The sequence below is a fragment of the Abramis brama genome (genome assembly GCF_963993115.1).
Source record: "Abramis brama genome assembly, chromosome: 11".
NCBI lineage: Eukaryota > Metazoa > Chordata > Actinopteri > Cypriniformes > Leuciscidae > Abramis > Abramis brama.
In genome coordinates this window covers 21,668,469-21,690,939 of record NC_139973.1, presented here as the reverse complement: position 1 = coordinate 21,690,939, position 22,471 = coordinate 21,668,469, and the positions used below count along the sequence as shown (strand labels likewise).

The following is a 22,471-nucleotide window of genomic DNA, read 5'->3' as shown; positions in this document are numbered from 1 at the left end:
TCAAAATTAAGCATGTTTTATTACAATGAACATAGCAAAAAAAATAAAAAAATAAAACAAAAAAATTACAGAGACGCATTTACCCTTGTGCTATTTAAACCCTGAACAAATGGATGCAAACAGTTAAAAGAAAAAACACCATGACAACAGTGATCTGAAGCCCTCACCAATCTGATGTTGGGGACGTAAAGTCCAACAGCACAGTATGGTGCTGTGAGGGCTTCACTACTAAGATAAAAGCAGAAATCTTACTGGGAACTTGCCTTGTGCATGGAGATACTGTTAGGCCAGCGGCTTCAATATATTATGAACCTTTGTCTAATATACTGTACTTGTACAACCTGAATGAAACACAATAGGAGAAAAGCAATACATGTATCAACTGTAACATTGATACTGCCGTTATCTTCTTAGTCTTTTTATTTAAAGGCTGAATCCAATACTTTTGTGTGATATTACATATCTTAAATGTCCGGTTTTTCTTCAGCAGTGGGTTTAGAGCTCATTGGTTTGGCTACATTAAAAGCACAAGATGAGAAAAGGTTTAACCTCCAAACCTAGTGGGACGACAGCGCTGTTTCAGTATCGGCTGCCTGGAGACATTACGGGTGGCCTTATGCCCATGGGAGGCCCAGGTGGGCCACCTTGGTATGGGGGCACCATTGGGGAACTCTGTCCATAAGGAGGCATGCCACCAGTCAGATAACTAGGCATGCCCTGTGGAGGACCACCATACTGACCTGAAAGCAAAAAAAAACCCCACACATATTGTGATTAAACTAGAGCACAAGTTTATTATTTGTGTGTTTTTAAGTCCTGTCAGTTTAAACATCAAGCGCAAGAAGACTGGAACTCGTGAAATGAGTTTGTAACTGACAAAGAAAACTGATGCGTATCATTATATTGGATCCATGAATTCATCTTGAAATGACAGCAGCCTAATATACCTGCAGCTGTTTGGGTCACCACAAGTGTTAAACAACAAGCAAACAAAGTCAGTTTTTTCCAATATTGTGCAGCCCTAGACTAAATTTTACATTTACATAATAATTTAAACAAGACTGACTGCTAATATTAAGCATAAATCTCATTTTGAAGGAGTTTGGCCTGTCAAAATTAATTGAGCTAATCATCAAATCATCACTTATTTTAATGTCAACATGATTAAGAATTAAAGTATGATTATAATAATAAACAAATAATCACTGTCCTTGATTATGATTGGCTGTTTAAATCTGTAAAAAAACTCTTTAAACATACACCTGTAACCTCATTACATCACTATTACAAAACCACTGAATCTGTTTGTTGCTTGGCAACCATTCTGATAAACACTGATTTAAAAAGTTAGTAATAAAATGAACCGCAGAGTATCATTACACAGAAAAAGTTGCAGGTCTATTATTTTGCATTTACACGACTTAATGCACAGATCATTTGACATACATACAGCATCAGATTGTTTTGTTGTGTCTATTGCTATGGTTATCATTGTCAATCAGATTCAACTGTGCATTTTAATACAGTTGTCAATCCAGAAACTTTGATATGTGTAGTTAGCAGGTAGCAGCATAAAGACATACTTTATACAGAAAGGAAGCGAAGATCGCTGACATAATCACTGATGCTGTAAATTACAACACAAGGTACACAAGGTTTCTGCACTCTTGCGAAAACTCCCGTTATCAATGAAGCTGTCTAAGCAATTAATATCATATTGACATCTGGCGCAGCCACAGAGCAACGTTGTTTTTTGTACGAGAAGACATAGTGGAAGGCAGTAACAGCGCTCGGGAGATTCATCCCCCAAAAATCCTCCCGCTTCAGCTTCTCAGTGAGGTCCGATATTGTACGTGGGCTACTATTCTGTTATTGTTAAGCCCAACTAAAGATATAAAACATACTGTAAAGCACAATAAAGATTTTGTGCACTGTATTCCAAGACTTCTGAAGCCATTCGATAGCTTAATGTGAGGTACAAATTAATATTTAAGTCGTTAAAGTTAATGGAAATGTATCTCTCCTCACTGCCCTGTCATTCTCCATTCAGCATTCAAACAGAGTGTACAATGAATTGTTCTTCACGTGCACAGTAACTGAAATGTACAACTGTTTAAAGAAAAGGTTCAATAAACTGTTGCATAGATATGATACACTAAACATCAATATCTATTCTCTTCCACTTGTTTTGTGAACTTTTCAATGTGAAGCGCAGCATGCAATGACTCCATGTTGCTTCAAGCGCATCATTCTGCTCACGGGATGCACATAAGCTGCTCTGGTGCTCTGTATTGAAGCCTTTCATAATAGGCCTATAATACTTTTGAATGAAAGATTATTATTGATGAATGAAATTAAGATTATTAATTTCTTGTTCTGTCCTATCAAATGTTGTTGCCTCATGTAAAAGCTGTGCTATACATTTAAAATAAATGTCTTTTCATTTTATAGAAGGCCTATATGTAAATACTGTGATAGAAGAGATGTGCGCTGTGTTATAATGCGTTGCTATTGACGACGGACATATTTAATGTGTATGCTTAAAAGTGCATAGAGCTGCTAGTTTTATTTAATGTTTGTTGATTTCCAAATATAAAACTTGTTAAAATGTTTTCAGTGTGTGTATATCAGTTCTTTTTGAACATTTTCATCTAATTTGAACAAAACCGTAATATTGATAATCGTAATAATTTTGGTCACTATAATCGTGATATGAAATTTTCATACCGTTAAATCCCTAAAAGAGGCCACTCTGTCCATCACAGAGCGCAAACACAAACACTCATGGGAGCGTTTTAAAACAGACGGCTATCAGCGAGTACAACGGCACATCAAATGATCAAATAAATCTTTGGCGGGACTAAGATTCATTTTTGGCGGCAGCTAAAATGGTTTTAATACAGGAAAAACCCTGTGACGGTGACTAATCATTTCAACACAGAAATGATATGACCTACAGACACAATCTTACCATGTATGGGATGCCTCATTCCAGGCTGCTGAGGAGGTATCATTCCTCCCACTGCTCCACTAGGGGGAGCCGAGGCAGCAGCCGCTGCAGTCTGCCCAGACCGAGGGATTAGCCTCTGGTACCTAGGCAGCTGAGCCCGTCTCTCTTCCTGAATTGGGGCCAAGACAATAACAATGTAATCAGACACTTGCAGTAACACGAACAAACTTTGGACTGCATGTATTCTCACAACATCACTTAATTGGTAAATTTGTGCTTTTGTAACATTCCCTTTAACACCAGATAATGCATTCACAATTACTTACTGTCAAAAAAAGTAGTTAGAGCAAAACTCAAGCACTCACCAGCGAAATATCCTCATCAGGGTGCATCAACTTACTGGTAGCACTCAAGGTGGTGAGGGTGGCTGGCTTACTTGTGACTGTGGCAGGGGGTTTGGCCACAGTGCTGGGGGAGACAGCAACAGAAGGAGTGGAGGAAGGCTGGGTGTAGGCTGGGAATGTCACTTTAGGAGAATCAGGGGTGTTTGATGATGGTCCTGATACAGTCTGCTGCGCCTAAAAGGAAAAACTGACATTTTCAAAACATGCTTGGAAGAAAAGCAAATGTCTTGCCCAAACAAAGCACGCACTGCTAAATTATTATTTTTTCTTAAAATGTAAAAATGTATTTCAATTTTTTTTTTTAAATTATAAAATTCGTACAAAGAAAATACAAATCTTTTATGGTACAAAGAAAAAAGTATGGTTAAAAACAAAAGCTAGTACAAGACAAGTACATGTAACATGTATATAAAACATGCTGAACGCAAATAGCATATGCATGCATCAAGAATTGAATCAAATCACTAAGCAGCTAAATATTGGCCTAAATACCAACACCACAGCTTCATATGCAGGTGTGCATATACTAATGACAGAAACAAGCGTGTCTGATCTGCATGCTGTGCTGCAGTAAAGAGAAGCACACAAACTAGTGCGTACTTGGGCAGAGCTAGGGAACAGAGGCTTAGAGGAGGCAGACTGTGTCTCTGCACTTGCAGGGGCGGCGCTGGGGCTCGCAACACCAGTCCCCATCTGAAGCACAGAGAGAAAGGATAACAGTATATATGTATATAAAAAAAACACCTTTCCTTAGACTCAACTCAGGATTTAACGTCACAAAGTAAACAGCCAATTACTGTAGAAAGCCATGTGTGTTTGTGCAAAGATTTCAAAATACTGTTTATAACGAGTTATAGTCTCTTTAGCGACAAGAACTTAGCTGTTGTCCTTTACTGGCAATATATTTGTCAAAAAACAAAAAGAAAAGTACTTCATTATGCTGGGTTCAGACTACATGAAATCAGCCTGGTTTTGGTACGATCCATTTGATGTAGGGTGTCGTGATTAAGGTTGGGTATCGTTTGATTTTTTTTCGATACCAGTGCCAAATCGATACTTTTAAAACGGTACCGGTGCCTAGATGGTGCCTGAACTAATAAAAAAAAAAAAAAAAAAAAGAAAAAAAAAAGGAGAGCCTCAAAAGATGGTGAATGGCATTAAAATAACGGCTTTTTTTATTGAGAAAAAAATTTATATTAAAATTGTAGAGTAAATATATAAATGTAAGTAGTCTAAATACAAAACACAACAAATTTACATAAATTCACAATAAAACCTAAGCCACCTAACACAAATACAATAATTTAACACTAAATAACACTACAGTAGCTTAGTAATAAAAGCAAAATAGTCTGAAATCTATGAGCCTGACATGGGGAGCTGTCCAGAAAACAGCCCAGAATCGACCAGAGTGGAGAACCTTCGTTGCTGCCCTACATGCCAGAGGCATAATGGGCAGTAAGTCAGTCAGTCTGTATGCTACAAACTAGCTTTAAATTTCAGCAATTCTTTTCAAATTTTTTGCCTTCTCTGGCCAAATTACGACACCTCTCCTGACTTATTGCATGTCCTGCACAAGTTGAGCGTTATTTTAGAGCGCATCACCTTAAATGCCGTGATGCGAAACCCTTGTAAATGACGGAAGAACGCCGTCATTTACAACTGTGACTGAGCGCCCATCAGGATCAACTGGAGGATGGATTTTCAAAAGTATGTGAGGTTTGCGGCTCTATTATTCAGGCATGTGATTGGCTAAGGACAAAAAAGCAGGAAAATATACTGAGACCTAGGGGTGGGGAAAAAAATCGATTCTTAGATGAATCGCGATTCGGGACGTGGACGATTCTGAATCGATTCACAAATGTCAAAAATCGATTTTCTAAAAAAAAAAAAAAAAAATCTAATAACGTAACATTGAAGGAACGCAAAAGGCGGAACTCTGAAGCGGACGTGCAGTGCGCGGACAGTCTGTGGCGTGCACATAACAGAGACGCGCACATAACAGACGCATGATGGCTGAGTGCCAAATCCGAACGGCACCAGAGAATGTCTTCGTTAAAAGCTAACGTATGGAACATTGGCAATTTCATTGTGATCTATTTAGTATTTTTTTGTATGAGAGCTAATTTCTGTATTGTTTAGTTTTCACATCAATATGCTGTGTAAACCGATCTGATCTGTATGCAATATGTGCAATGCCAGTCACAAAAAGTTACATTTTGACTGTAAGTTACTCTCTGCAGAATGTTCATTCACTTTCTTTGCTATTTTTGATTGTGGTATACAGCAAACATTTCAAGTCATAACTCTTTATTATTTAGTTGTGTATAAGTCAAGAGCGACTTTGTATGTTACTAATTATTCAGAATATGCATAAGTCCACAAGCATTATACGTTATGCTTCTGGTACATAATTCTATATTTTTGAACGAAAACTGTTTGTGAATTTGCTACAGCAAAATGTTTTTTTTTTGTCTGAAGGATTATATTGCTCATTGGAAATAACAAGAGGATGTTGGTTAGAAGTCTATTATTAAATGCTAGAGATTCAGAATATGCTGAAGTTTGTATTAATTTACTACAAGTATGCTGCTAGTACAGGCACACATTTATTTTCCTGTTGGTTCTCAGCAATGTTGGGACATATGCTGGCAAATGTAACCTTACAGTTGACTTGCCAAATCACTTCCATTTGTTTTATTAATACAATTAATATAGGAAGTATTGGAAGTAAGTTCGTTATGGGTCATCATAAATACTTTGCTTTAAAAGTACCAAGTAAAAATATTTTTTCAATGTTTTTGATAAAAGGCACTTCCCTGAGAATTGAACTTAATAAATGTGAAAAAGACACTTTAATGTCTCCGTTTGTCATTCTGTATTGCAAAGCAGATGAGAGTAGATCATGATCAGAAACCTGATTAGAAATCATTATGAATAAAATCGAATTGTTTTGAATCGAAAATCTTTTTGAATCGAAAATCGATTTTGAATCGAATCGTGGCCTCAAGAATCGGAATCGAATCGAATCGTGAGATGGTAAAAGATTCCCACCCCTACTGAGACCCCGAACCCCCAGGGGGGTTAAATGTATTGTGCAGGCTAGGTATACAAAAATATAGGCTTTTAATAATCTTTCAGTGCACGAAACCATGATAATATGAAACGCTTTAAAACAGAGCGCACAAAGCGCGTATGCGCATCGCGGGTGCAGAATGATGTGCTCAAAGCAACATGGAGTCAAAGTGTTCAGCGCTGCACAAGTGCGCATTTAAAAGTTCGCGGCACAAAGCGAAGAAATGAAACATTAAGCTATGAAATAGGCTTCAGATGAATTTGTCACCCAAACCGACGTGAAAAAACCGCCCGATGTGGCCCTGTTGCGCGGTGACGGCGATTGTGGTTCCGTCTCGGGTTACCATGGTGACGGCTGTGAGATTTTTTTTTTTACAGATCTGCATGATTCACGTAGGTCACATTTTCATGTCGGAAAATCCGGAATTCCGGATTAATCCGGAAAAATCACATCCCTGATTATTGCAGTAAACTTGCACAACGTTCTTGAATTTATAATTTATTAGATGTACGCCGGTCTGTTATTGTAGGGACATCAACTTTACATTTTCACACTAAACATGACGCGGAACAAAACGAACAGTGATTGGTTGCGTTACATGTCAGTCAGTCCTTGGATGATATTTTTATTCTTAAATACATGTAAGTGAATGTGTTTTGTCATTTAAGAAACCTTTATAATGATCATGATTCATGTTAGTTGATCTTTAACGCACAATGGGCGCCATGTTAGTACGCACTGCAGTTCAGAGAATTGTATCTATCAGATTTAGGCCTACAACACGTCAATTCATCCACTTCTCTCGAAATACATTAAAGTAAGTGGCTGGTGAAGTGTGAGAAGAACAGAGTAAATTTTATAGTTACCTACACAATGTGTATCTAAACACGTCATCAATTTATAATTGAAAGGATTGTTATTGCCGCTTCCATAGACATCAGTGTGTATTTTACAACTATAAATGTTGTTTTGCTAGTACTTGTACAAATGTCTGAAACCTAAAATAAAAACACTGAATAGTCGTGATATAATATGACTGAGGCTGAGAGCGTCTGTCTCTGGCTCAGCGCCAGCCAACATGCGAACGCAAATTTGAATTTAGCAGTTCATGATCACGCGATCTGAACGTTCTAATCACACCGGTGTAGATGATTATGCGCGTCAAAGGGTTAACTAGCGATCACATGCGGTGATGATGTTTCTTCCGTTTCGGAGAACCAGAGGGCAAATATTTCAACAGACAGCTAAGGCATTTAAGTGGCACCGAAATGAGGCACCGAAATCTGTGTTTTGATTCGGTCCGGTTACATACTGGTTACTTAGGTTCCGGTTCTATATCGATGCTCTGTTTCGGTACCCAACCCTAGTCGTGATGATTCATAAATGACAATGGGCGTCAGGATGCAAGAGTTAGATCATTTTATCCTGCATGGTGTCTCATAGTGGACGGCAACCGTCACTTCATCTGTGATGCTTCACGACATCCCAACAGAAAGACTAGCAACAGCAGAGTCATCAAACAACTCTCAATAAGCTGCCAAGAAATACAGTGTCAGAGTTTAATGTTAGAAGATGGCGGGCCCAAAAAGACAGTCTTAAAAAGCTTACCGTGGTCCTAAAAGCAGCCGCTTCGAAGAAACTGACAGGCAAGTGTCTGTACGTAGCCGAAAAAAAGAAATAAGGGGCTGCCCATAACCAGAGCGTCATCAAGCTGAAGGCACTAGAAATCGCCAAAGAGCTGAACTTAGCCACCAGCGAGGCCCATCATTTCTTATTTCGGCTATGTACTGATGCACTCGCCTTTTCGAGTCTTTTCAGCACTATGAGATCGGCCTAAGGAAAAAACATTCATGTCCTCTGGATCAGATAATGCGGATCAAACACCTGTGTTTTTTGACACGCCAGCATCTGTCACTGTACATAAAAAAATCTTGGGTTGGGGTAAGTCAATACGTTACTAATCCAGCAAACAAGTCAGTCTGGTCCTACGTTCAGTACCTGCACAGCGCTGGGGAAGAGAGGTTTAGAAGCAACAGACTGTGTGGCAGGTACAGCTGGTCTGCTGGCCATTCCAGGAGCTGTGACAGGGGCTGTAGGTGCCATAGGAGGCATGCCAGGCCTTGCAACATGGGGTGGCATTCCTATAAACAAGAAAATTGTTTACATCCATTTTTGTCTATGCTTGAATATGATTACAGATGCACAAAGTTTTGGTGACGGAATATATTCGGTCAAAACAGCAAAAAGAAAGTATTTTCTTTTAAACCCATTGATTTAAAACTTAACGTTTAATAGACGCTCCTCAGATGAAGCGTTTTGAGTGTTTTATGTGCACAACAGGTAAAAATGTCAGCAGGGTGGAAGCACTTTACAGTGACCAAAAATTCTGCTAGGAGTAGCAATATGTAAAATTTGTTCAGCTAAAATAGAGGCAGCTTGCTGCCAAAAAACTGTACTATAACTCGTTTAATTTACCCAAGAACAAAACCCTGAAGAGTATACAGAGTTTAATTAGCAACCATTTATTTATTTTCAGGGGTTTTTTTTACCAAAGCCGAAATTATTAAAGTTTTCCTATTAGTGCATCACTAAAAATAATGACTTATTTATATAAAGTAGTTTATTTAAATAGTTTAATGACGGTCTACAACACTGACCTGGTGGCATGCCAGGCATCATCGGATGCATCATCCCTCCCATTGGCATCATGCTATTCATAACAGAACCAAAGATTAATCACACTGGACCATAATAATAAGGTTATAATTTACATAAATTAACATTGAGACCTACCCTGGTGGCATGCCTGGCATTACTGGTGGCATTCCAGGAATCATTGGTGGGACACCAGTCAACATATGTGGCATGCCTTTAGGAAAAGATATGAAGTCTTAATGGGCCACACTTTTTTTTGAGCTGTACTCTGTAAACTTTCGTCATACACACCTGCATAACCATGTGGCATGCCTTGGGCATGAGCTCCATGATGAATGCCTGCCTGGGTCATAGGAGGCATGTAGGCAGCCTGAGGCTGAGCAGCAGGCTGCTGAAATGATGAAGGTCCGGCTTCATCATCGTCATCATCATCCTCCTCATCAGAATCATCCTGATTCTGTTTCTTCTTCTGACTCTCTGCTCAGACAACAAAACAAGGTTATATATCTGTGACAAACCATTCTATTGACATTTTACAAACCACTTAGATTGCCTTAAGCACTATTACACTGTACCATGCGACTTTTGTTCAAGTACTCTTCTCCGATCTTGCATGTCTTTTTCTGGAATACCCTCCATGCCGTAGATTTCCAGTTCTATGTCTGTTCTTCCTGGTATTGCATTAGGAACTCCATCTATTGTCTCTTTGTGCACCTTTAAAAAAAGAAACAGATTTAATTCAACACCCCTTAGCAAACATCAACGTATTATAGATTATAAAAGATCCATACCTGCATGCAATGTATGGCTAATCCAGGCCCTGTGTACAGCTTCTTGTGACAAATATGACATTTGAAATGTTTGGCTTTCTGATGCTGAATGAGAATCTTTTCATCATCAAAATCTCTGTTACAGTACCTTAATTTCTGGTTAAGGATCACATTCAGGGGAGGACAAAATGCTATAAATAAAAATAAATATGTGAAATGCTTCATATGAAACTTCACTGTTTTAAAAATGCATCTGGCTGCAGTTCTAGATCACCATTACAGCGCAAAATGTTCAGAAAGCGCCTTGCTACGTTGAGACAGCTAACTTATCGTATCTAAAATACTCTCTTAACCCTAACAAACATGAAATTCGAACTAAAATGGCATCAAGACAACAAAATGCACCAATACTAAACATACAGGCTTCTGATTTTCTTTTACTATGTAGCAATAAATGTAACTGCAGCGTGAGACTGACAGCATGAGGTTGAATTCATGATCACGCTGCTGCAACACAGCACTGAACAGGCCGCATCGGGTCATGGAAAAGGATACCAGCACCAAGGCTTCATTTGCTTCTTCTTCTTTCTTCCCATTTTAATTACTTATTTTTTAACTACTTATCTTCTTCTTATCCACAAGGGAAATAATTCAAAACTGTCAATACGCACAGATTCTCGATTTCAGGTCTGAACACACAAAAAATGGCGCGGCTCCGCTAATATCTCTTCACCCACAATGCAGCGGTATATGACGCAACCACGCAGCTGCGTCGCGCGCTCCTGACGAAGACCCCTGATTCCCCTCCCACATAGGAACCTGCACAACATCTCTCAGCTTCGTCAACTGTTATTCCAATAAAATGACATTTCTGATGCAAGCTAAAATTCACCTTAGTTTTTCACCCTTATACCATTCCAGACCAGCAAAACTGCATTCCCCCCACACTACAAAGACAGAACTATCCATCAAAAAAAATAAAATAAAAATAATAATAATTATATTATATATATATATTGTAGTCAGAAAAATGCCTTGTCCAAATAAAGGAAAATAACTTTTTGTTTCGTTAGTATCACAAAACATCTGTTCAGAGAGCTATCAGAATGAACCCACAAAATAAGGCAAGCTCATTATGTTATAGATTTGCAAAGGAACTTTGTGTTCTTAATTCTCTTTTTAAATGGATAATGATCCATACATGAAATATTAAGCACATTGTTAGGATCAAAACATCAAATGAGATTTCAACAGGGGTGGATTAAATCCTTCCCTCGCACTTTGTAACACATCTTTCCCTCGTGGGTCAAAATGAAATTATAGGCCCCTTTAATTTTTTTTTTTTTCGTCCAGAAAGCTTATTTTATTTCATTTTGATAATATTTTTTTCAATGCAATTTATTTTGTAGATTTTTGTTATTTTTTAAATTTATTTACCTTTAAATTACTAGATTTGATCCATAAATAATAAATAAATAGAATTTTAAATAGAATAAAATTCTAAATAACTTTTAATTCAGTTTAAAATATCTTACATTGGGTGTCTTTGCTGACCTCTTGTGGAAAAAAAAAATCATATAACATGATACTTCACGACTCTAGCCACTAGGTGGCCTTATAGCACTATTTGGAGCAAATGAGCTGTTCCGCTGGGTCTTAAAGCCATTTTTAAATCAGAATGCATTCAGATCCACATGTAGACATCATGACATAACATTTATTTTATTTTATTTTTTTGGTAAAGATTTAGCATTTTTAGTTTGAATTTTGAGCATTTTTAGATTTTTCTGTGTACTGAAAGCATTCCTCGCATTCCATTCATTCCTAAGGGGGTCAAATTGACCCATGAGGGAAGGATTTGTTACTTTTTTTAAATTTCAACCACAAAACTATTTTTTTTTGTGTGTGTGTGTATTCGTATTTCAAGTGCAACAAAAATCCTAGGGTCTTGGACCCCTCTGATGAACACTCAATTTTAAAAAAAAATAAAAAAGATAAATTTCAAAATGACCCGAGGGAAGGATGAGGGTTAAGACCCCCTAAACTAATCTGATAACACAAGGTTACATCAGCAAAAGTAATTTTTAAGAGTTATGGTTCAACTAGAAAAAAAAACTTACAAAATCAAGTTACCACTTTTTACAGTGTACTCTGATGAATTATTTATAACTTGTGAACCCAACTGTTAACTGCTCTAAGATGCGTATAAATCACAAGTATGCAGCAAAATTAAACATTTTAGAACTAGTGAACAAAACTCTTACATCTATAATAGCATAATTGTTTCACTTTCAAGATAAGATATAAATTTAAACAAAGCATGCTGCAATATTTGTAAATAATCTTATTTAGATGAAGTGCATGTGTCTTATGAGTTTTGAGGACAATAAACACCATAACACTGGTCCTTGAATAATGTGCCAGGGAGTTAGTTGGACGACATTTTTGAAAGGAACCTAAACAGTTCAAGGAACGAAAACAACAAAGTTTTTTAGCAGAACAGCAGAAGTCAAACAAAATCCCCTTCAACGGGGTGTCATATGCAGACTGCCTCACCACCAAAAACCAGAGGTCGCTTATTTTGGGCAATTTTTTTTCTCTTGGCAAAACTGTTGTAATGTCATCTTCATTTATATAGCGCTTTTAACAATGTAGATTGTTAAAAGCTTGTAGATAATGTTGATTGTTAAAAGATTGTAGATAATGTTGAGTTAGCTCTCAGTTTTGCAAGGATTGTTTAAAATGTATTTTCACTATCAGAATAATTTGTGGACATTTTGTGCAAATGTAGATGTTTAACTGTGAAGATGGTGCATGGTTCAGTTCGATAAAGTGTAAGGTAGGCCAAACTCTCCTTGCTTTTGAAATGTCATTGAAATGTCAATTCAGTGTTCTGGTGGTTCTATCATCTCCAGAGAGGTAATAATATCCTTCTTCTTGTAGATAAATGTATAATAATCATATTATTCATTTTAAATGGAAAGGCTAATGGCTTGCAGTCTCGATCGTTGAATTCATCCTTTATTTAAATCAGTGATTTCACTGAAAGCTGCTTTGAAGCAAATCTATTTAAAGCTGCAGTCTGTAACTTTTTTTGGTTAAAAATTATCCAAAATAATTTTTTGAGCGTAGCCTACATAACCAGCCAGTGTTCAAAACTATCTACTTGCCTTAGCTCGATTCAAAACGGTAAGCTTGTAATAATGTTTTTAAAGGGATAGTTCGCCCAAAAATGATATTTAAGCCATGATTTACTCACCCTCAAGCCATTCGAGATGCATATTTCAATCTTTTTTCAGACGAACACATTTTCAGTTATTTTAGAAAATGTCTTAGATCTTTCAGTGGTTATAATGTGAAGCAATGGGGTCCAGCAGATTCAAGACGCAAAATGTGCATGCATCCTTCACAAAAATAATCCATCCGGCTCCAGGGGGATAAACGAAGGCCTTCTGAGGGTAATCCGTGCGGTTTTGTCGTAAAAATATACATATTTAAAACTTTATAAACGAAAATAACTGGCTTCCGGTGGCGGTCGGCGCGCGTTCATGGAGATGAATGACGTCGTGACGTAGAGCGAACGTAGAGTTTTGTTTTGCTCTGCTCTCTGGCTGCGCTGTCACGCTTGGTCTACGTCACGACGCTTCCTGCGTTACGTCCTACGTCATATGCCAGCAACCATCTCCATGAACGCGCACTGACCGCCACCGGAAGCCAGTTATTTTCGTTTATAAAGTTTTAAATATGTATATTTTTACGACAAAACCGCACGGATTACCCTCAGAAGGCCTTCGTTTATCCCCCTGGAGCCGGATGGATTATTTTTGTGAAGGATGCATGCACATTTTGCGACTTGAATCAGCTGGACCCCATTGCTTCACATTATAACCACTGAAAGATCTAAGACATTTTCTAAAATAACTGAAAATGTGTTCGTCTGAAAAAAGATTGACATATGCATCTCGAACGGCTTGAGGGTGAGTAAATCATGGCTTAAATATCATTTTTGGGTGAACTATCCCTTTAATTCCAGTGGGACTGGTGGATTTCTGTGGGAAATTCAAGCATGTCTTTGTGTCATTACATCACATCTGTACACATAAAGAGGATGTCCCGGCTAGTAGGCTATATTGCGTGTGAGGATGTTGGAGGTGGAGATTTATAGCCTTTTCTCGCAGCACTTTGATGTAAACTTATCAATGATGGCGGATCCAGAAAGGTTGAAACGACGATCACCAGTGACAACTGGAGATTCATCTGTTGTACAAGTTTAAATATTAGAAGGGCTTTTGAAAGGATGTGCCGTGCCAAGGCACAACCACGTAAAGTTGATAATTCCGCGAATAACTGCAATTGCAGATTTCGAACAGAGATGGCGACAAAGACGAAAAATTACGGACTGCAGCTACATTAATGAATAAATATTTTATTAAAATTAAATTAACTTGAATAATACAGAAACAATTACATTTAAATAATCATTTCAACTTGTAATATTGAATAGAATGTCCTGGGATAATCCTGTAAGCTGTAGGCTTCCCAAGTGTTGTATGGCAACTTCTCTTGTACTTTTGCAGTACTTTGGAGCATTTGAAAGGGTTATCAGTAACAGGTTATTACTTAACTCTGCAGGAAAGTGACCCTCCAGGAGCAGGATTGGACACCCTTGTAAAGTAATATCCCTATTTGACCAGGTTGTGCTCAAAACCCTTCATTCCTGCTGGTCACTGGGATAAAGACCTGGGTTTATTGTATGATGATTGACTAAAGATAGCAAGGGGGGACTAGGAGTCTGGAGAACAGTATCCAGGGCAGGAGACCAGAAAACCATTATACATGCAATGTAACCAACAAACACAACTGAACACTGAGGGGTATAGGCCTAAACACACACACACACACACACACACACACACGGCCAACAAGGAACTAATCACACAGTACAAAACAAAACAAGTACATAAACAGTCACTAAGACAACGGGTGCTTGCGGGAGTTGTCGGTGAATTGTGTTCCCATTATAAAGAGTGTGTTAAGGCCCTATACTCACGGCAAAGTTCTTTTTCGTTCTTCGCTTAGGGGTAAAGAGAAGTTCAAAATACGTGAGCAGTGATATACTGTAAGTGAACATCCTGTGTTCGGGATGTAAAGTGTAAAGGCTTATCACCTTGCCCCATTTGAATATATTTCTCCAAGGTACACACAAGTTCTCTGGTGATCAGTTTATCTGAATAATTTGTTTGGTATACTTTCACATACATGTTTACTACTTTCCCAGCTTTGAATAGTGGGATGGTCTCGTTCAGTTCATTAGACCCACAGGTTTTTAGCAGATGCCTGAAAGCAGATTTTCCCCCATTGAGAAACAATGGCATAAGGACATTCTACTACACAGATTATACTAGGCTTCATAGATAATAATAATAATAATAATAATAATAATAATAATGTACTTCTCTTCAAGAGAACAAGTGAATAAAGATTTCAACATGATGTTAAATCATCTCTGGAATTTACATGATGCAGTGATAGTTCTGACTCTGAAAAGAAATGATTAAAAGAAACAGAGGACACAAACAGCCACTGCATTTTTCTCATTTGCATTAATCTCAGAATGATGCATGTTTATCTACTGTCATTAACACTCCATGATTTCTCATCTATGTTGGACATGCAGTAACATGGAAGTGAGAACAGTATCCAGGACAGGAGACCAGAAAACCATTATACATGCAATGTAACCAACAAACACAACTGAACACTGAGGGGTATAGGCCTAAACACACACACACACACACACACACACACACACACACACACACACACACACACACACACACACGGCCAACAAGGAACTAATCACACAGTACAAAACAAAACAAGTACATAAACAGTCACTAAGACAACGGGTGCTTCTCAATATCCCTCCTCGTCTCCTCACTCCTCCGTCCTCCATCCTATGACCCGGAAACCGATCGAGCTCAGCCATCTTGAAGGACATCTTAATTCTCTAATTGCACTGCGAGGAGGCGAGGATTGAGGAGTGAGGAGGCTTCCTGAGGAGTTATGAGGGAGGATACACAGGTGTATCCTTTGCGGAAGAGCTTTATTGACCAAACGTGACGCACGTATAAATTCTCCTCCCCCTTCACATCGGTCACAATCATTTTAATTTAAACTTTACCTTTGCAGTTTATATAAACCAAACATCTCACATATTTCAACAGCGTATCTTTATTTATTATTATTTATTATGAATTTCTTAAATAACCAAACTAATACAACATAAGGGCAGATCCTTTGAGCGCAGCTGATGACGCTATGAAGTGACTTTCGAGTGGTCAAGTATTCCAATGTATGAAAAAGCTTTCATTCAATTCCTCCGTCCTCATTTTCTTTCCATGCAGCCTTCCCTCGCATCCTACAGGGGGTGGAGCTGAGACATGAGGAAAGGAGGATGCACAAATAAGAATTGAGAAGCACCCAACGAATGCCAGGTACACACTACACGATTTTAGCCCTGATTTTCACTCGTCAACAGTTTTGCGGAAATCACAGACAAATGCCCGGAATCAAAGGCAATCTGTGCTCGTTCACGTATGTGAAAATCCTGTATATCAAAGACGTGATCTGAGAGAAGCGCAGATGCTTCGTGATAGCCTGTGATATATTTAGCATGCTAAATATCTGGACCTGTATGGGACTCAGAGTAGCCTACTGCAGTGTGAAATATGTTTTGACTGGAAATTACATTGCGTTGAACAGAACCGAACATCAGCAAGCATGGCTACCATTCTCTTCTTCAGATTTTTTCCCATACTTTTCCTTATCCTTTTTCACTGCAAATCAGCGCACAGCCAACTTGGATCGCAAGCTTCTTGCGGGCTACAATTTTTAACAGAAAGAAATCCAGTTCTGCAGTCTCCGGTCTCGCGAGATCTTATACATTATTTCCTCAATCACTTCTCTAGTCAAGTGTTTTTGGTTGTGAAACATAGGTGTAGACCAGACAGAGTTGTCGGTGAATTGTGTTCCCATTATAAAGAGTGTGTTAAGGCCCTATACTCACGGCAAAGTTCTTTTTCGTTCTTCGCTTAGGGGTAAAGAGAAGTTCAAAGTGAACATCCTGTGTTCGGGATGTAAAGTGTAAAGGCTTATCACCTTGCCCCATTTGAATATATTTCTCCAAGGTACACACAAGTTCTCTGGTGATCAGATTATCTGAATAATTTGTTTGGTATACTTTCACATACATGTTTACTACTTTCCCAGCTTTGAATAGTGGGATGGTCTCGTTCAGTTCATTAGACCCACAGGTTTTTAGCAGATGCCTGAAAGCAGATTTTCCCCCATTGAGAAACAATGGCATAAGGACATTCTACTACACAGATTATACTAGGCTTCATAGATAATAATAATAATAATAATAATAATAATAATAATAATGTACTTCTCTTCAAGAGAACAAGTGAATAAAGATTTCAACATGATGTTAAATCATCTCTGGAATTTACATGATGCAGTGATAGTTCTGACTCTGAAAAGAAATGATTAAAAGAAACAGAGGACACAAACAGCCACTGCATTTTTCTCATTTGCATTAATCTCAGAATGATGCATGTTTATCGACTGTCATTAACACTCCATGATTTCTCATCTATGTTGGACATGCAGTAACATGGAAGTGTCACTTGCAAGAGCAATGGAGTCATTCGATTTCATAGTCAGTGTGACAGTGCGTCATGGTTTCCTGCAGATTTTAACCATTCTTAGAAATGGAACACAGTCACAGTCACTTTCTGTGGCCTTTGGAGAAAAGCCAGTATATTACATTAACACTTCTGAATACTTTTTATAGGTGCTGTATACTGACAGATACACATTTGCAACAGAGTTTGTTTTAAATTAAGAATGCTTAAATAAAAAAAACTAGTTTTTAGATTGCATGATTTGAGCTGAAGTTTAGACACTGCCTCCCTCAGAACACATTTTTACAATGTTTTACTACTATAGACTCAAGTGGCTTAGAAATCAAAACACCATAATTTGTTTGACTTTTGGTTATTTTTAAAGCAATTCATTGAAGTTTATCCAACGTTTCAGGGTTCACACATACTAGTATAGAACCAATGTCCTGATTCAAAATGAAAGTACAGAAAGTACAGAAAATGGCATTTTCAATTAGATTTTTTTAATGCACTTCATATTTACAAATCAAATCTACAAAATAGACGCATGTTAAAATATGCTTAAACTCATATTTCCAGTGCCATAGCCCTTTAAACACAATTCCAGGTTACTTACATCCCAACATTACATTTTTGATACAGTAAGGCCAGAAATGCAAAACTAAATACTGGCACTTCAAAAGTAGCTTAAACACATTGTTAAAACGTTTCCTGTTGTTTACGACACAAAGTAGTGAAATTGAAGTACTGGATTCATTAACTTTCAGCAGGTTTTATTTAGAGTTTCTATTTTCTTGTTAGCTTGAGAATCAGTGGTAACACACACTACGGGCAGAAGATGCTCAGAAAACACACAAAGCTGTACCAGGATCAGAGTTGCTGTAAAGAATGTCTGTGCACAAAACTGAGTGGGGCTAACCAGTCACTAGAGGCACAGACACCTAGCAACCTGTTCATATACTACAGCACCAATATAAATAAACTTCATAACATAGACCACTTACAGTATTTGAGGTACAGTATATGTCACACAATCACAATTCATTGAAAACTACTGCAATACGGCTTATATATTAAACAGAATATAACAGATCAATTGAGTTAATTGTAGCATGTATAGCTGACAAATTACGCATTCTTTTGTTTTCATTCTGTTGATTATTGACTCCCAAGGTCATGGTGGTTTTCCAGTAACATATGATTCAAATATATAATCAAATATGTTTCATGAAATCAAATCAAGTGTGTGATTTCAGGACAAATATTCTGATTGTAAATTCTCTTCCTTGATGCAACAACAAAAATGAGCAGAGGCGGTCCATCAGAGGAGGGAAGGTGGATTGAGTCTCCTTGAAAAATTATTCATAATAAACATAGCAGCTGAAGTGATAAAATTAACTTTGGCAACACTTTATTTTACAGTGTCCTTGTTACATATGTTACATGTATTTAACATAGTAATAACAGTAAATTATGCATAATTACATGCAACTAATCCTTAACCAAATCCTAATCCTACCCTATAACCCTATAGTAAGTACATGTAGTTGCTTAATGTTACTCATTACTTAATATATAATTACACTGTAACAATGACACCTTAAAATAAAGTGTAACCTTATCTTGTTTTAATCATTTTACTTACGTGCATAACTTTTCCTTCATATGAGACAGCTCAAGCGAATTTCAATCACTACATCACAGTCAGAAAGGATATTTAAATAACATTAATTCAAATGATGCAGTGTGGCACAAATAAATCAAAAGGGAGTAAAATTTGTACTTCTATTCACATAAATATGAGAGGCCACCCCTGCAGTGCGTCATAAAGCCGGTGGTTATAAAGGGCTTTGTTTACACAACACCATTTTCACCTAAAAGTGTAAAACTGTTTATGCGTTTTGGCCATTAATTTACATGACAACAGTGTTTTGGGATCCTGAAAACACAGACTTTTGAAAACGGGATTCAAAGTGGAAGTTTTTTAAAACAATACTGTTATTGCCTTCGTGTAAACTACAAAAACGCGAATTTGTGAAAACGGTCATGTCATGTGCATGGATATTACTTGTTCAATCTATAGGTGCATAGTGTTTCTTTACAAAGAAAGGAGTGTTTTAGTCATTTTCGCGGATCCGTGTGAACAGGGATCGTTTTGACAAGGTAGTCGGCTGTATATGTGAAAAACGCAAAGGAAAAACTTGGCGTTGTGTAAACGTACCCTAAACCAGGGTTCTCAACTCTGGCCCTCAAAGTTCACTTTCCTGCAGAGTTAAGCTCCGACCCTAATCAAACACACCTGAACAAGCTAATAGGAAGCTAAAGGTAGGTGAGTTTAATCAAGGGTGGAGATCAACTCTGAAAGAAAGTGGATCTCGAGGGCCAGAATAGAGAACCCCTGATTAAAAATGTGCTATAATGGAATGGAAAAGTGAAAGTTCCTCTACACAAGTGAGTAGATGTTAGATGAAATTTGACTCTCAATTCATTTACAAGTGTTTACATATTGTTCATAGTCTGTAGATGGCGCTGCATGATTTGTTATGTTTTTTACTACAGTACTAGTCTAGTCAAGTGTTGACTTGGTGATCAGAAAGATAACGCCATTAATTATCAAATTATTATTCATGTTGTTAGATATTAGGGAGAGATTGAATCAGATATTAAATATTATCTCAATATTAGAGATTAATAATGATTTATATATTAAAGTCTGGGAAATTCCCTTGCAGACCGCCACTGAGAACAGAAAGGGAGACTTTGCAGTTCCCTTACGTCAACCTTGTAACACTGCATTATTTTCTGCAAAATGCTTAATTGTTTCCAAGATTGAGAGAAGTTTATCTAGCTGTTCATTTCTTTCCTCGCTGCTTCACTTAATCTTGAATATCTTTTAAGGGTGCTTCACACACAATAGGCTCTACTTGTCTTTAGTCATTTATAAAAATATAGTCAGTTGACAAGCCAGCAGCAGCTTCTAAACCTAGGTGTTATTTTGAAATGAATACTTATGCTATCGCTGATAGCCCTCGGTCGCTGGAAAAAAGTATATAGCTGAAAAAAGCATCAACTGTTGGGCTTGTCCTGCAAATTTACATTCATCACAATCTGTGGTTTTAGCTTCTCTGATGGCACTAAAACTTGGCATGGTTTAGGCACTATTAACACAAACATTACATCGCAGGAGGACTGCAGTAAGGTACTTAGCATTTGATTCTCATTCATGACCTTTATAACTGTTAAATTATGTTGCCTGTCACACACACACACACACACACACACACACACACACACACACACACACACACACACACACACACACACACACACACACACACACACACACACACACACACACACACACACACACACACACACACACACACACACACAGCTTCATGGAGGTGGGGGTAACTTGACATCCAAGAGATTGTAAGCGAAAATGTTCCAGAAGATTCCACAGAGGATAAAGATTGTGTAGACACTAAAGAAGATCCAGAACAAGGACTGTTCCTGTAAGCGCTGTTCATAGTTCTGAAGAACCACAACACCAAGGGTGAGGCCCACTGCCACACCCCCCAGATGGGCCACAAAACTGGGATTAGGGCACGGTGGGAAAGCTGGGGGATAGAATCGGAGCCAGACGGCACGACCAAACTCCACACTCACTGTAAATATAGAAAATGCTTAGTTTGAGGGGTTACATGTAGAATCTATATGAGTGCTGGTTATATTAGAAATTTCAGTAAATACAGCAAATCTTCAATAAAGTAAACTTAAAAGTACATAAAGTATTTTTTTATATATATATTTATGTTTATTGGACTTATACTCACAGTGGATGCAGAAAATAAATGTATTCAAAAGGTTTTAGTTTTCAATGTCATTGTAGAAATGTTCTATTTGCAGGTATATGGTAACTATAATTAATTCATAGGACGTAAATGTCTGATACTAGGGGTACTGTCAAGATAAAGTGAGTTCTTGAACCACCAAATACAGAATCAATCTGTGGGAGAAAGTCACCATCAGAGAATGGAAAAGTTCTTCAAACTTCCACATTTTAGTTCTGGAAATAACTTAATATAAAAATTCTGTCTGATATGGATAAGCTGATAACTGATAAATGAACAATATTAAAGTTCTGTAGAATTTCATGTTGAATGAGATAATTTAGGCATTTCAACACTATACAATATTTTTTTTTTAGATTATATAGCGTTATTAGATTATTGTTATTTTTAAAGATTAACTTTAAGTGAGCAGTAGATGATGGCAAAAGGTAATCTAAACATAAAGTAGGGTAAATGAGAATGCACAATTAAAGGTGATTTATGTAATTTCAGAGATGGCAGAATCTACCCAACCTAAAAAGCCTTAGCATCCATCTAAAATGATCTATGTCTATGCGTGTTATCAAAGCATTAATGGCAAGGAAAGCCCCTTATACTTGGGAGCGGTACATATGAGGTGTTTCTCCCTCCTATCTGCTTCAAGGTCTTGATAAATTGTGGCAGTACTTTGTTGTTTAGAATCCAGTATTCCTGTGATACTTTTGTCTTTTATGAGTTTAATAAAAAAATTTAATAAAGAAGTCTCTTCTTCTGTCCAAACATACCGCGCCTTCTTTAAATAATGATCGACTTTTTACGTACGCCAGGTGACCTCTAAATGCGGAAAAAAAAACTGTTTCCATTGCAGTTTTGCAAAATATTCCTTTTTCGAATTACCTGAAAAACCACCTCATGCGAGCGTAAAAACTTAAACTGGCAACCCACGTGAGCATTAAGTCTTGAGGAGGAGGGGGCAGGAGAAACAACTCTCTCCAATATTTCGAATTTGGTTTGAACTGCTAGCTGTCAATTTTACATACTGCACCTTTGAATATTCAATAAATGAAATAATTTCTAATTTGCTGATAACTGTTA

The 22,471-nt window shown here is 37.5% G+C and overlaps 2 protein-coding genes across 10 annotated transcripts in view; both read right to left on the bottom strand.

The window, feature by feature from the left end:
• On the bottom strand, positions 1-10,597 carry znf207b (zinc finger protein 207, b). 5 transcript variants are annotated; one of them, XM_084129515.1, is made up of 12 exons: positions 10,334-10,367; positions 9,877-10,046; positions 9,661-9,799; positions 9,377-9,562; positions 9,224-9,299; positions 9,088-9,140; positions 8,429-8,571; positions 3,955-4,047; positions 3,316-3,528; positions 2,972-3,119; positions 558-740; positions 205-341 (listed from the first exon to the last, which is right to left on the bottom strand). In XM_084129515.1, exons 1-11 carry the CDS (start codon positions 10,350-10,352, stop codon positions 580-582), a joined length of 1,401 nt encoding a protein of 466 aa, XP_083985641.1. In that variant the 5' UTR covers positions 10,353-10,367; the 3' UTR covers positions 205-341; positions 558-579. The 5 variants fall into 5 exon arrangements, with proteins under 5 accessions (XP_083985642.1, XP_083985640.1, XP_083985644.1 ...); XM_084129516.1 differs by lacking the exon at positions 10,334-10,367 and adding an exon at positions 10,411-10,597 and having other exon boundaries at positions 1-740; positions 9,877-10,003; XM_084129514.1 differs by having other exon boundaries at positions 1-740.
• Positions 10,598-17,478: 6,881 nt separating this feature from the next.
• The window catches only part of rhbdl3 (rhomboid, veinlet-like 3), a 125,820-nt gene continuing 120,827 nt past the window's right edge, over positions 17,479-22,471 (bottom strand). For all 5 annotated transcript variants that reach the window (XM_084128049.1, XM_084128050.1, XM_084128053.1 and 2 more), the window contains one exon: positions 17,479-21,211. In XM_084128049.1, the coding sequence (XP_083984175.1) occupies positions 20,940-21,211 (272 nt within the window). In that variant the 3' untranslated portion in view covers positions 17,479-20,939. The remainder of the gene's footprint in view (positions 21,212-22,471) is intronic.

Excerpts from the sequence above, each read along its gene's own strand:
- znf207b (XM_084129514.1), bottom strand. Across the intron at positions 3,120-3,315 it reads CTGATGAGGATATTTCGCTG|GAAGAGAGACGGGCTCAGCT; the intron begins GTGAGTGCTTGA and ends GCCCCAATTCAG. Across the intron at positions 741-2,971 it reads AATGAGGCATCCCATACATG|GTCAGTATGGTGGTCCTCCA; the intron begins GTAAGATTGTGT and ends TTTTGCTTTCAG.